The 12413-nt window shown below is 40.1% G+C and overlaps 1 protein-coding gene across 7 annotated transcripts in view; it reads right to left on the reverse strand.

Moving 5' to 3' along the window:
- lama2 (laminin, alpha 2) overlaps positions 1–12413 on the reverse strand; it is a 378441-nt gene that overhangs the window by 239630 nt on the left and 126398 nt on the right. For all 7 annotated transcript variants that reach the window (XM_067984560.1, XM_067984559.1, XM_067984558.1 and 4 more), the window contains exons 6-10: positions 11965–12054; positions 11143–11260; positions 6002–6180; positions 4377–4476; positions 4122–4282 (exon numbers count right to left, since the gene is read on the reverse strand). In XM_067984560.1, coding sequence (XP_067840661.1) covers positions 4122–4282; positions 4377–4476; positions 6002–6180; positions 11143–11260; positions 11965–12054 — 648 coding nt within the window. The remainder of the gene's footprint in view (positions 1–4121; positions 4283–4376; positions 4477–6001; positions 6181–11142; positions 11261–11964; positions 12055–12413) is intronic.

The raw sequence follows: 12413 nt of genomic DNA on the forward strand, positions 1-12413 counted from the left end.
GAGATCGATGCAAGGAGGCAGAGTGCATGGCTGAGGTATTAAATGAGTACTTTGCATCTGTCTTTACCAAGGAAAAAGAGGAGATAGTTCAGATACTGGATGGGCTAAAAATTGATAAAAAGCAAGTATTAGGAAGACTGGCTATACTTCAAGTAGATAAGACACTCACTCCGGATGGGATTTTTTTTTATTTGTTCATGGGATGTGGGCGTCACTGGCGAGGCTGGCATTTATTGCCCATTCCTAATTGCCCTTGAGAAGGTGGTGGTGAGCCGCCTTCTTGAACCACTGCAGTCCGTGTGGTGAAGGTTCTCCCACAGTGCTGTTAGGAAGGGAGTTCCAGGATTTTGACCCAACGACAATGATGGAACGGCGATATATTTCCAAGTCGGGATGGTGTGTGACTTGGAGGGGAACATGCAGGTGGTGTTGTTCCCATATGCCTGCTGCTCTTGTCCTTCTAGGTGGTAGAGGTCGCGGGTTTGGGAGGTGCTGTCGAAGAAGCCTTGGCGAGTTGCTGCAGTGCATCCTGTAGATGGTACACACTGCAGCCACAGTGCGCCAGTGGTGAAGGGAGTGAATGTTTAGGGTGGTGGATGGGGTGCCAATCAAGCAGGCTGCTTTGTCTTGGATACTGTCGAGCTTCTTGAGTGTTGTTGGAGCTGCACTTATCCAGGCAAGTGGAGAGTATTCCATCACACTCCTGACTTGTGCCTTGTAGATGGTGGAAAGGCTTTGGGGAGTCAGGAAGTGAGTCACTCGCCGCAGAATATCCAGCCTCTGACCTGCTCTCGTAGCCACAGTATTTATATGGCTGGTCCAGTTAAGTTTCTGGTCAATGGTGACCCCCAGGATGATGATGGTGGGGGATGGCGATGGTAATGCTATTGAATGTCAAGGGGAGATGGTTAGACTCTCTCTTGTTGGACATGGTCATTGCCTGGCACTTGTCTGGCGCGAATTTTACTTGCCACTTATCAGCCCAAGCCTGGATGTTGTCCAGGTCTTGCTGCATGCGGGCTCGCACTGCTTCATTATTTGAGGGGTTGCAAATGGAACTGAACACTGTGCAATCATCAGTGAACATCCCCATTTCTGACCTTATGATGGAGGGAAGGTCATTGATGAAGCAGCTGAAGATGGTTGGGCCTAGGACACTGCCCTGAGGAACTCCTGCAGCAATGTCCTGGGGCTGAGATGATTGGCCTCCAACAACCACTACCATCTTCCTTTGTGTTCGGTATGACTCCAGCCACTGGAGAGTTTTCCCCCTGATTCCCATTGACTTCAATTTTACTAGGGCTCCTTGGTGCCACACTCGGTCAAATGCTGCCTTGATGTCAAGGGCACCTCACCTCTGGAATTCAGCTCTTTTGTCCATGTTTGGACCAAGGCTGTAATGAGGTCTGGAGCTGAGTGGTCCTGGCGGAACCCAAACTGAGCATCGGTGAGCAGGTTATTGGTGAGTAAGTGCCTGATAGCACTGTCGACGACACCTTCCATCACTTTGCTGATGATTGAGAGTAGACTGATGGGGCGGTAATTGGCTGGATTGGATTTGTCCTGCTTTTTGTGGACAGGACATACCTGGGCAATTTTCCACATTGTCGAGTCGATGCCAGTGTTGTAGCTGTACTCGAACAGTTTGGCTAGAGGCGCGGCTAGTTCTGGAGCACAAGGTCTTCAGCACTACAGCCGGGATGTTGTCGGGGCCCATAGCCTTTGCTATATCCAGTGCACTCAGCCGTTTCTTGATACCACGTGGAGTGAATCGAATTGGCTGAAGACTGGCTTCTGTGATGGTGGGGATGCATCCTAGGTTACTGAGGAAAGTAAGAGTGAAAATTGCAGAGGTGCTAGCCATAATCTTCCAATCCTCCTTAGATATGGGGGTGTTGCCAGACGACTAAAGAATTGCAAATGTTACATTTATGTTTAAAAAAGGGTGTAAGGATAAACCCGGCAACGACAGGCCAGTCAGTTTAACCTCGATGGTGGGGAAGCTTTTAGAAATTATAATCTGGGACAAAATTAAGAGTCACTTGGACAAGTGTGGGTTAATAAAGGAAAGCCAGGATGGATTTGTTAAAGGAAATCGTGTTTAACTAACTTGATTGAGTTTTTTGATGAGGCAACAGAGACGGTTAATGAGGGCAATGTTTTATATATGGACTTTCAAAAGGTGTTTAATAAAGTGCCACATAATAGGCTTGTCAGCAAAATTGAAGCCCATGGAATAAAAGGGACAGTGACAGCATGGATACGAATTGGCTAAGTGACAGGAAACAGAGACTAGTGGTGAACGGTTGTTTTTTGGACTGGAGGAAGGTGGTGGTGTTACCCAGGGGTCGGTACTAGGACCAATTTTTTTTTTGATATATATTAATTATTTGGACTTGGGTACAATTTCAAAATTTGCAGATGACACAGAACTTGTAAGTGTAGTAAACAGTGAGGAGGGTAGTAATAGACTTCAAGAGGACATAGATAGGCTGGTGGAATGGGCGGACGCATAGCAGATGAAATGTAACAGTGCTAAGTGATACATTTTGGCAGGAAGAATGAGGAGAGGCAATATAAAGTAAATGATACAATTCTAAAAGGGGAGCAGGAACAGAGAGAACTGGGGATATATGCGCACAAATCTTTGAAGGTGGCAGGACAGGTTGAGAAAGTGGTTAAAAAAGCATATGGGAACCTCGGCTTTATAAATAGAGGCATAGAGTACAAAAGCAAGAAAGTTAAGTTGAACCTTTATAAAACATTTGTTGGGCCACAACTGGAATATTCTGGGCACCAGACTTCAGGAAGAATGTGAAGACCTTATAGAGGGTACAGAAAAGGTTTACTACAATGATTCCAGAGATGAAGGACTTAAGTTACGTGGAGACACTGGAGAAGCTGGGGTTGTTCTCCTTCGAGCAGAGAAGGTTAAGAGGAGATCTGATAGAAGTGTTCAAAATTGTGAAGAGTTTAGATGAAGTAAGTAAAGAGAAACTGTTCCCATTGGCAGAAGGGTCAAGAACCAGAGGTCACAAATTTAAGGCGATTGACAAAAAAACCAAAGGCGACATGAGGAAACACTTTTTTATGCAGCGAGTAGTTATGATGTGGAATGTGCTGCCTTAAAGGGTGGTGGAAGCGGATTCAATTGTGGCTTTCAAAAAGGAATTGGATAAATAGTTGAAGGGAAAAAATTTGCAGGGCTATGGGGAAAAAGCAGGGGAATGGGACTAACTGAATTGCTCTTACAAAGAGCCAGCATGGGCTCAATGGGCCAAATGGCCTCCTTCTCGACTGTAACCATTCTATGATTCCATATAATCTAGATCTCAAGTGATTCTGTTAGTCCTAGAAATAAACTACTGATTAAATAAATAAAAACTAGAAATGACAGTACAGACCGTGTTTCGGGACTGTGATATGGGGTTTCTGGACAGCGAGACCGTCCCAGATTGCCACATGTGCAGTAAATGTCTGATAAGGTAGAAGTAGAGAAGATGTTTCCACTTGCAAGGGAGACCAGAACTAGGGACCATAAATTTGAGATAGTCATTAATAAATCCAATTGGGAATTCAGGAGAAACTTCTTTACCCAGAGGATGGTTAGAATGTGGAGCTCACTGCAACAATGAGTATTTGAGGTGACTAGCATAGATGCATTTAAAGGGAAACTGGACAAACACATGAGGGAGAAAAGAATAGAAGAATATGCTGATAGGGTTACATGAAGTAGGGAGGGAGGAGGCTCGTGTGGAACGTAAACACCAGCATGGACCTGATGGGCCGAATGACCTGTTTCTGTGCTGTACATTCCCTGTAATTCTATGTACCCACAGAACCACCGGAATAATCAATTGAGTCTCTTAAATGAATGATTTTCTTTTAAGTTGTCCAGGGTGAAAATATCGTCCTGTTCAATTTATCATTCCCTAAATCCTTACAATTTATGAATATTCAACACTGAATGATATAGCTAATCGTCCATACTTTTATCAGGTTTAATTGAAGAAAGAAAAACATATTGTTGATGAAATAAACTAACAATGTGTGTTTTTCCCCTCTTAGTTTACAAATTCCCTGGGCTAAAGTGGTAACTTTAGCTATGAACAGGTTGCTACCTTGCAAATGCATGGCCCAATGCATGGATCAACATTCAAGCTTCCATCAATAAAACAGCTACAGCGAATGCAATTAGGATAACCAGTGAAACCAATTGCACATTTGTCACATTTATCTCCACCATAACCAGCCTTGCAGTGGCAGGACCCAGGGTGCAGGCCTAGAATGATAATGAGAACTCACTGTAATAAAAAGCCAAACACTCTACATAGTTACATGGCAGAAACATGATATATGTTTGGTAAGCACATTACCTCTTTCGATTTGTTTGACATCCTTAATACATTTATTATGCAAAGACCCAATTAGATTACACCAGCAAGGTCTACATGGATTTGGTTCGTAAGGGGAAATCTGGAAAAAAATGTGAACACAGAATTTACAAAAAATGAAGTGTACATTCATTTTTCTATAAAATATTATGTAATGTCATGATTTCTCCTTTGTATTACAGTGCATTATAATGTATTTTAGTAAATAAAATTAATTCTTCCTATGCTGTGAACAAGTGCCAAACTCCACACCCAATTCGTTGAAAAACAGACTTTGGAGCTAGTTTTATGTGCTTGCAATGGGTGGGTGTTGGCAGCTGGCACATTTCATCCCAGATCCTCTTGGATAGAATGGAAGACACGACAGCCTGGCATCTCTGCCCGTGACCACCTGATTTTGTGCTGCTACTCAGATGGGCAGTGACGGAAAATGGGGTGGATACCTGTTCCACCATATCCGCTCCCACTTTTATGCTGCCCTATTTTCTGCTGTCATTTTCAGTGGCTGAGAGAAGTGCCTGTCCATTTCTGATCATTATAAAATGAATGTCCAGGATTGCTAGGTACTATTTTGAAGTCAAAAGTAAGTTTGCATTTAAAAGTTCAGTTCAAACCCTTTTACTGTGTTATTTTTGTTGAAAGAACAATGGAGGGATGCCAGGATGTACCTCAGCTGTAAGGCACCCACCTACTGGTATCTGACACCAGAGTATCCAGGCAAACATGCCCATATCTTCAGTTGACCAAGCAGCAGTGCCTGCACAGTCTTCACTTCCCAAAGGGCTGACTTTCCACCTCCAGTACTGGGTTCAACCGCCTCTCATGGAGCAAACCTATGCCAGAGCTGTTGGGGCCATACTATTAACCTAGTACTACAAATCCAGGTTCAGGTCAACTTCGGGTGCTCTGTCCCTAACTAGCACCTGGCGTATAAGGGGGGGGGAGGGAGGAGGGGGGAGGGGGAGGAGTGGAATTTTCGGATCATCAACTTAGATGGGTAAACTTTGCATAGCCTCGCATCGCTGCCCATTGATTTAAAAGGACAGAAAATTGTGAGAGGCGTACCCATGATTTCATGATATGCACTGGAAGCATGCAAGGCCCTTTAGATGGACACAAGGCCGTGCAAATGTTACCTCTAATTTAAAAATAGAGAAAAATTAAAATAAATTTTAAAAATTTCTAACCCAGTCCCAAATTTTTGTTGAGATATAAAATACATACATGTAAAAGAAATATGCTACTCTTATTTTCTGAAAAATATAACTGACAGTTCAGATTCTAAATAAGAAATTCTGTTACAATAAATGGGCTATCTTTCTTCTCCATTACAATTCATCTAGTGTTACTAATTTCAAACACTTTGCACACAATTATTTTTCAGTGTCTATACCCATTTTTATTATAAAAAATGAAAGATGGTCACAAATGGATGATTAGTTCTATCTGGTTCCTTATCAGTTTTGTATAGTATTTGTAGGCGTTGCACTTATGAATATATCATTCTGGGCCAAAAGTCTTCATAATACATCTTCAACCATTATCTGTGTAGGAATGACCAAAATTAAGGGAAATCAAACATCAGAAAAAGTTAATTCTTTACATACCCATTCAGGTCTGAAGTATTCATCAATGCAGGTCTCACAATTTATCCCAGTTGTATTGTTAGCACATTCAATACACACACCACCACCAATGTACTCTCCCTTTATGTTTAAACTCTGGCTCCTGTTTGCTACATTCTGGTCATAGTAGCAATCTCTAGCTTTTCCATGGCAATTACATTCTGCAATGAGAAAGGTTGCTGTGATAAGGCCAAAAAAGGCACAACATTCCACTTAAAAATGGCTATACAGCCTCATTCAAGTGAGATGTTATTATTAAATATAATTTTCCTTCCTCATTTTTGTAAGTTTATTTTCTCTTGGGTCATTCGGTCCTTTTACACAAAGCACTATTCACGCACTGAGAGAGCAGAAAGACTACCTGTTCTCAGGGCTTTGCTAAGAGTGCTATTGGCCCAGTCACTTGGATCTGCAGAAGGGTAGCATAAGATAACTCATCTTCTGGTGTTCCTTCCCTCCATCTTGAGAAAAATGTTCCTCTGTTCAGCATATGACCTTATTAAGACTGAAACTCACCCATCTAAGTAATTGTGAAAGAGAATCTAACAAAAATCTAAAAAATATATACATTTCATTCCCAATATTACAAGACAGTTAAAAATGATAAAGGCCATTTGACTCATCTTAATTCATCCATCTAGAAAAAGCCTGAAGCCAATACAGTATCCAATTATTTCTTAAATGATTCCACTACTCAATCTAGAAGTCTATTCCATGTGTTGAGCACTCTTAATATAAAAAAGGTTTTCCTGATACCAGTTCTAAATTTACTTTTTACCAGTTTGACACTGTGTCTCCTTGTCCTATTCTCAAAATGTAACTTATTGAAGTATTCTGGATTTACCTTTTCCAATACCTTTACTATCTTATATACTTCTATAAGATCAGTTCTCAAATACCTCCTTTGTCGGCTGAAAAGCCCAAGTTTCTGAAGTTTTTCCTTACAACTTAGATCTTTAACACTACGGATCAGCCTCATGGCTCGTTTCTGCACTGCCTCCAGCATTTGAATGTCTTGTGTCTCGATCACCAGAAATGTATACAGTATTCAAGGTACGATCCATAAATTAGTCTTTGGTTTCTAGTTATTGTTGAACCTTTTAATTATAGCATGTATTTCAACATAAAGTATTGCATATGCACATGCTTCCTTTTAAGTAACACTTAATTACGTCCCCTGTCAAGCTATTTCCAACATGTGATTTCTTTCACATTTGACTATCACGCCTTCCTGTCACAACTAAATTTATCGGGGGTGAAATTCATCTGGGGTGGTAGCTCAAAACGGGTGATAGCGCATCGGGAGCCATTTTTTCACCCCACCCGAAGAGCTCTGGCTACAGGCAGGTGTGCAGCTCCCCCTGCTTCTTCAACCTCTACTGTCATTAGAGTCCTCTCCTTCATCAGACTGAACCAAATGTAATCTTGCTATTCAAGAAAGGAGGGAGAGAGAAAACAGGGAACAACAGGCCAGTTAGCCTGACTTCAGTAGTTGGGAAAATGCTGGGATCTGTTATTAAGGATGTGATATCGGGGCATTTAGAAAATTATAGTATGATTAGACAGAGTTAACATGGTTTTATGAAAGGGAAATTGTGTTTGACAAATCTATTAGAGTTTTTTGAGGCTATAACTAGCAGGGCAGATAAAGGGGAACCAGTGGATGTAGTATATTTGGATTTTCAAAAGGATTTTCAAAAGATAAGGTGCCACACAAAAGGTTGTTGCACAAGATAAGGGCTCGTAGGGTTAGGGGTAATATATTAGCATGGATAGAGGATTGGTTAATGGACAGAAAACAGAGAGTAGGAATAAACAGGTCATTTTCAGGTTGGCAGGCTTTAACTAGTGGGGTGCCACAAAGATCAGTGCTGGGGCCTCAGCTATTTACAATTTATATTAATGACTTAGATGAAGGGACTGAGTGTAATGTATCCAAGTTTGCTGACGATACAAAGCTAGGTGGGAAAGTAAGCTGTTAGGAGGAAACAAAGAGTCTGCAAAAGGGTATAGGCAGGTTAAGTGAGTGGGCAAGAAGGCAGCAGATGGAGTATAATGTGGGGAAAAACAGAACATTTTTTAAATGGTGAGAAACTATTAAATGTCGGTGATCAAAAGGATTTGGGTGTCCTAGTGCAAGAATCACAGAAAGTTAACATGCAGGTACAGCATGCAATTAGGAAGGCAAATGGTATGTTGGCCTTTATTGCAAGGGGGTTGGAGTACAAGAGTAAGGAAGTCTTCCTCAATTGTATAGGGCTTTAGTGAGACCACACCTGGAGTACTGTGTACAGTTTTGGTTTCCTTACCTAAGGAAGGACATACTTGCCTTAGAGGCGTTGCAATGAAGGTTCATTAGATTGATCCCTGGGATGAGCAGGTTGTCCTATGAGGAGAGATTGAGTAGAATGGGCCTATACTCTCTGGAGTTTAGAAGAATGAGAGGTGATCTCATTGAAACATATAAGATTCTGGGAGGGCTTCACAGGGTAGATGCTGAGAGGCTGTTTCCCCTGGCTGGAGAGTCTAGAACTAAGGGGCATAGTCTCAGGGTAAGGGGTTGACCATTTAGGACTGAGATGCGGAGAAATTTCTTCACTCAGAAAGTTGTGAATCTTTGGCATTCTGTACCCTAGAGGGCAGTGGATGCTGAGTCATTGAGTATATTCAAGGCTGAAATCGATAGATTTTTGGACTCTAAGGGAATCAAGGATTATGGGAATCCGGCGGAAAACTGGAGGAGGTCGAAGATCAGCCATGATTTTATTGAATGGCACAGCAGGCTCGAGGGGCCTATGGCCTACTCCGGCTTCTATTTCTTATGTTCTTGTGAAAATCCTCCTCCAAATATGACTTCATATGTTGTCCTATATGCGGGCTAAAATTATGCAGAATATAGCTCATCACAATCACATGGGGAATTCTCTGTGGGCTGTGTTATAGGAAATCACCAGATCTGTGCAGGCATCTCAATAGTTGCTTGAGGACTTCAATATTCCACTCGATAAGGCTGTAGTTGACCCATGGATCTGATAGGAATCCAAGCTTGGCTTCATTACAAAGAGGAGTTACAAGCCAATTGTGCAGGAGATAGCTTTTGTCTCCAAGTTACTCAAGAAAATTGTCTCCAAAAGCTCTATACAGCTGAGCAGTCCTTCAAATAGTGTTTGAAATGGCTGCCTCAGAACTTGTACCATCCATGGTTGGTGCGCGGGAGCAGGAAGTGGTATCAGTCAGATGATGAAGTCGGAAAATGGCATTGGCATCGAAATGATGTTACTTGACCCAATTTGAATTTATTCATGAGGCTCACACCTGTTTCAGGTGGGAGCTTTAGTCACCAGGGCTAATGTCCCCTGTAAAATCAGGCCAGTTGTAAAAGCAGCAGTATTAGGCTGGAGGCACAGATGTTTTATTTTCCACTACCACCCTGCTTTGAGTAATGAGATAAAAATCACCCCTGCTGTGTCTTTTTCTCTCTGTGTCTGGTAAGCATGTCTGATTTTCTCTCTGTCTGCCCCTCTCTATCTCTGTCTATCTGCCAATCTGTTCCAGTCTGTTTCACAGCTGACACTAATGAGAATGTTTATATTTTTTTACTATAATGTTAATCTGAGCCTGCTTGCCAAAGAAGTTTCCAAAATTCAACTTATTTGTTTAAAACAATCTTGAATTAGGATGCCAAAAAAAACTGTCTTACTCTCACTCTGTCTTGCTTGCTCTCTATTTCTATTTCTCAGTTTAATATGCTTTCTGCAGTAAAAAATGAAGTTGTTATTTAGATGAAAACTTGTGAAGATTAATAGTCCAGTCTGCATTCAAATAATTTCAAAAACACACAAATCGTTGTTTGGTAAACAACCAAAATAATTTTGTTAGAGACTAAAAGAAAAATTCCATTACTTGCTACTGATCCATTCTAGGAAATTGTGCACACTGTACATGCTGAGCCTTCAGGATCTGCTTTCAGCTAACTGAGTCACAGCTTTGGACAAACATATCAAGTCTAAGTTGAAGCTTTTGGAAGACAATGAACATTTTAAGTATAAACCTTAATGAAGGCCTCTAAACTGTAAAAGATAACTCAATTTATATATTTAATCCAAGTTTTTTGCAATGCTATTATTTTATGTTTTTGTTTTGTTTAAAACCTTATTTTGGACATTAGAAATTTCAGTCACTGAGAAACAAAATGGGCAACAAATTTATTTTTTAAAGCATTTTGAGTGATTGATTCTCCTGAGTGATCACTCGGGATTGGTTATTTTCATAACTCCTTAGTAATTTCTCACCAGTAGTTTTCTACCTGCTTTCCTTATTTTGGATTTGTACATTCCCTACCTCTTGAATTCCAATTTGCTGCTTTTTTTACTTTGAGTCAATCAACAAAGTAGAATAGGGAAAGTGTTGATGACAAAAGTATGATGGCAAAAGAGTAACAGAAAAAGTGTGATGACAGGAAATAAGTGTAATAAACAAGAGATATGTGCTAGATGCAAGGCTTCTAATATATATATATATAGACATGTATGTGATGCTATTTTATTTTTTGTTGTTATTTACTTTCCTGTTAATTGTGAGCTCTGCATACACCACATTTTTCGCAGGTAACAAAACTAGCTATAGTCTTGTTTGCAGATCACCAGAAACCACCTGAACCAGCTACTAGGAAGGCTATTAATACAGCCATTCTCCCCCTTTTGTGTGGAGAAGCTCACATCAGCTGAGACCAGAAACTCACCATGTCACCTACACGTGGAAGGATTTATACTTTTGGGTTATCAAATCATACTTTTTTAAATGAACATTGTGCAACAGCACTTCTAAAACAAGTAGTCTGCCATTTTAGAATAATAATAAATAGTAGGCATGTGACTTATGTCTCTTTTGATAACTTGATTTGGTATAGCATGTACAATAAGTACAGCAGTTTTATTCTAATGCAGAATAAACAATACTGTTGACAGAATATGTAGGAGGATTAATCAACAATAAATTAACTTTGTTATTCATATAGTTTTCACCAAACCTCAGATCAAATGTTATATTTATGTGAATGTGACAGACTTTTTGCAGATGATAAATATCCATTTGCAGAACGATCTGTTTGTTCATTTACTTACGTTCACATAAATTGCTGATGTAAAAGGTTCCAGCTTCCCATGGTTTCTGATGGAATCCAGGGCAGCAACGATCACAACTTTCTCCACAGGTATTGTGTTCACATTCGCAGCTAAATGTCTGCCAGATGAACAGAACACATTCAAATGAAATAGACTAGATCTATTTGTTAACTTAAATAGGAACCTCAATTATTTCACTGCCACAACCAATGCTTGTTGCTTTGTATAAAATGTAATTATACCCACTTCCTGCTCAATGCTTTTGTTATGTCTATGATGAATATTGAAGTATCTCGTTTCAACAAATTCATCCTGTATCTTGTTATATTCAGACAGACTAGGTAGTATTCACTTAGCCACAAACAGGGCCTCAACAGCTTGGAAAATTCTTTTAATGCATAAACAACTAAGAACTTGCTCCAATTTACAATATTCAAAATAATTATAACATAAAAACTGCACATTGATTATATGAATAGTAAAATAATGAGTCCAATAAAAACTTTTTTCAGTTTTCATGAGATGATCTACAACTTTTAAGATAATGCTTACATTATTTTATGCATGAAGAAAACTATGACCCTAGAATGTTAGATTGCAGATCTTGCCTTCTATTCTCACTCAGCCCTCCTTCTGATGGGTTGTTTGGAGGAGAGGGTGCATACTAGTTAGGGGAGGTGTGTGAGTTAAGTATGCCTTTGGCTGGTCCACCATAAAGGGGCTTTACTCACATTTGTAGGCTGTATCTTTCTGACCAAGAAGTGCATGGCAATTTTCTAATAGTTACTTCTAAAAGCAATTATGATGAAGGAATATACGTACATTGGTTACTAAATCAAGAGGGCAAGCACTTGCATGTCCATAGCAGATGCACATCCCACCAACAGAAATGTCTTTCAGAGAGTAGTAATACTAAAAGGGAAAAATGACAAGAATTAAAAATTTCAATAAGAGTATAATATTGTTCTACAGTACTTACTCTGGATTTTACCATGGAAATGAGAATCTCAAACATAATAGGCAGATTTTTTTTTTAAGAGGATCAGAGGATCCTAGGTTCAAATGCTGGCGGGTTTCATTCTATATTAAATCATGTTCAGTTGAGTAAAATAAAACACATTTTAGAATGTAGGAAGGGAGGGGGAGCCAGGCCCTGGATACAGTGCTTGAAACACTATTACAAATGCCATCCCCAAATACTCCTGGCTGTTAGCAATGAAAAAAAAACTGATTAGCACTACCTCATGCTACTATTTGGTGTTGATGAGATG

The sequence above is a fragment of the Heptranchias perlo genome, chromosome 5 (assembly GCF_035084215.1).
Source record: "Heptranchias perlo isolate sHepPer1 chromosome 5, sHepPer1.hap1, whole genome shotgun sequence".
Classification (NCBI taxonomy): Eukaryota; Metazoa; Chordata; class Chondrichthyes; order Hexanchiformes; family Hexanchidae; genus Heptranchias; species Heptranchias perlo.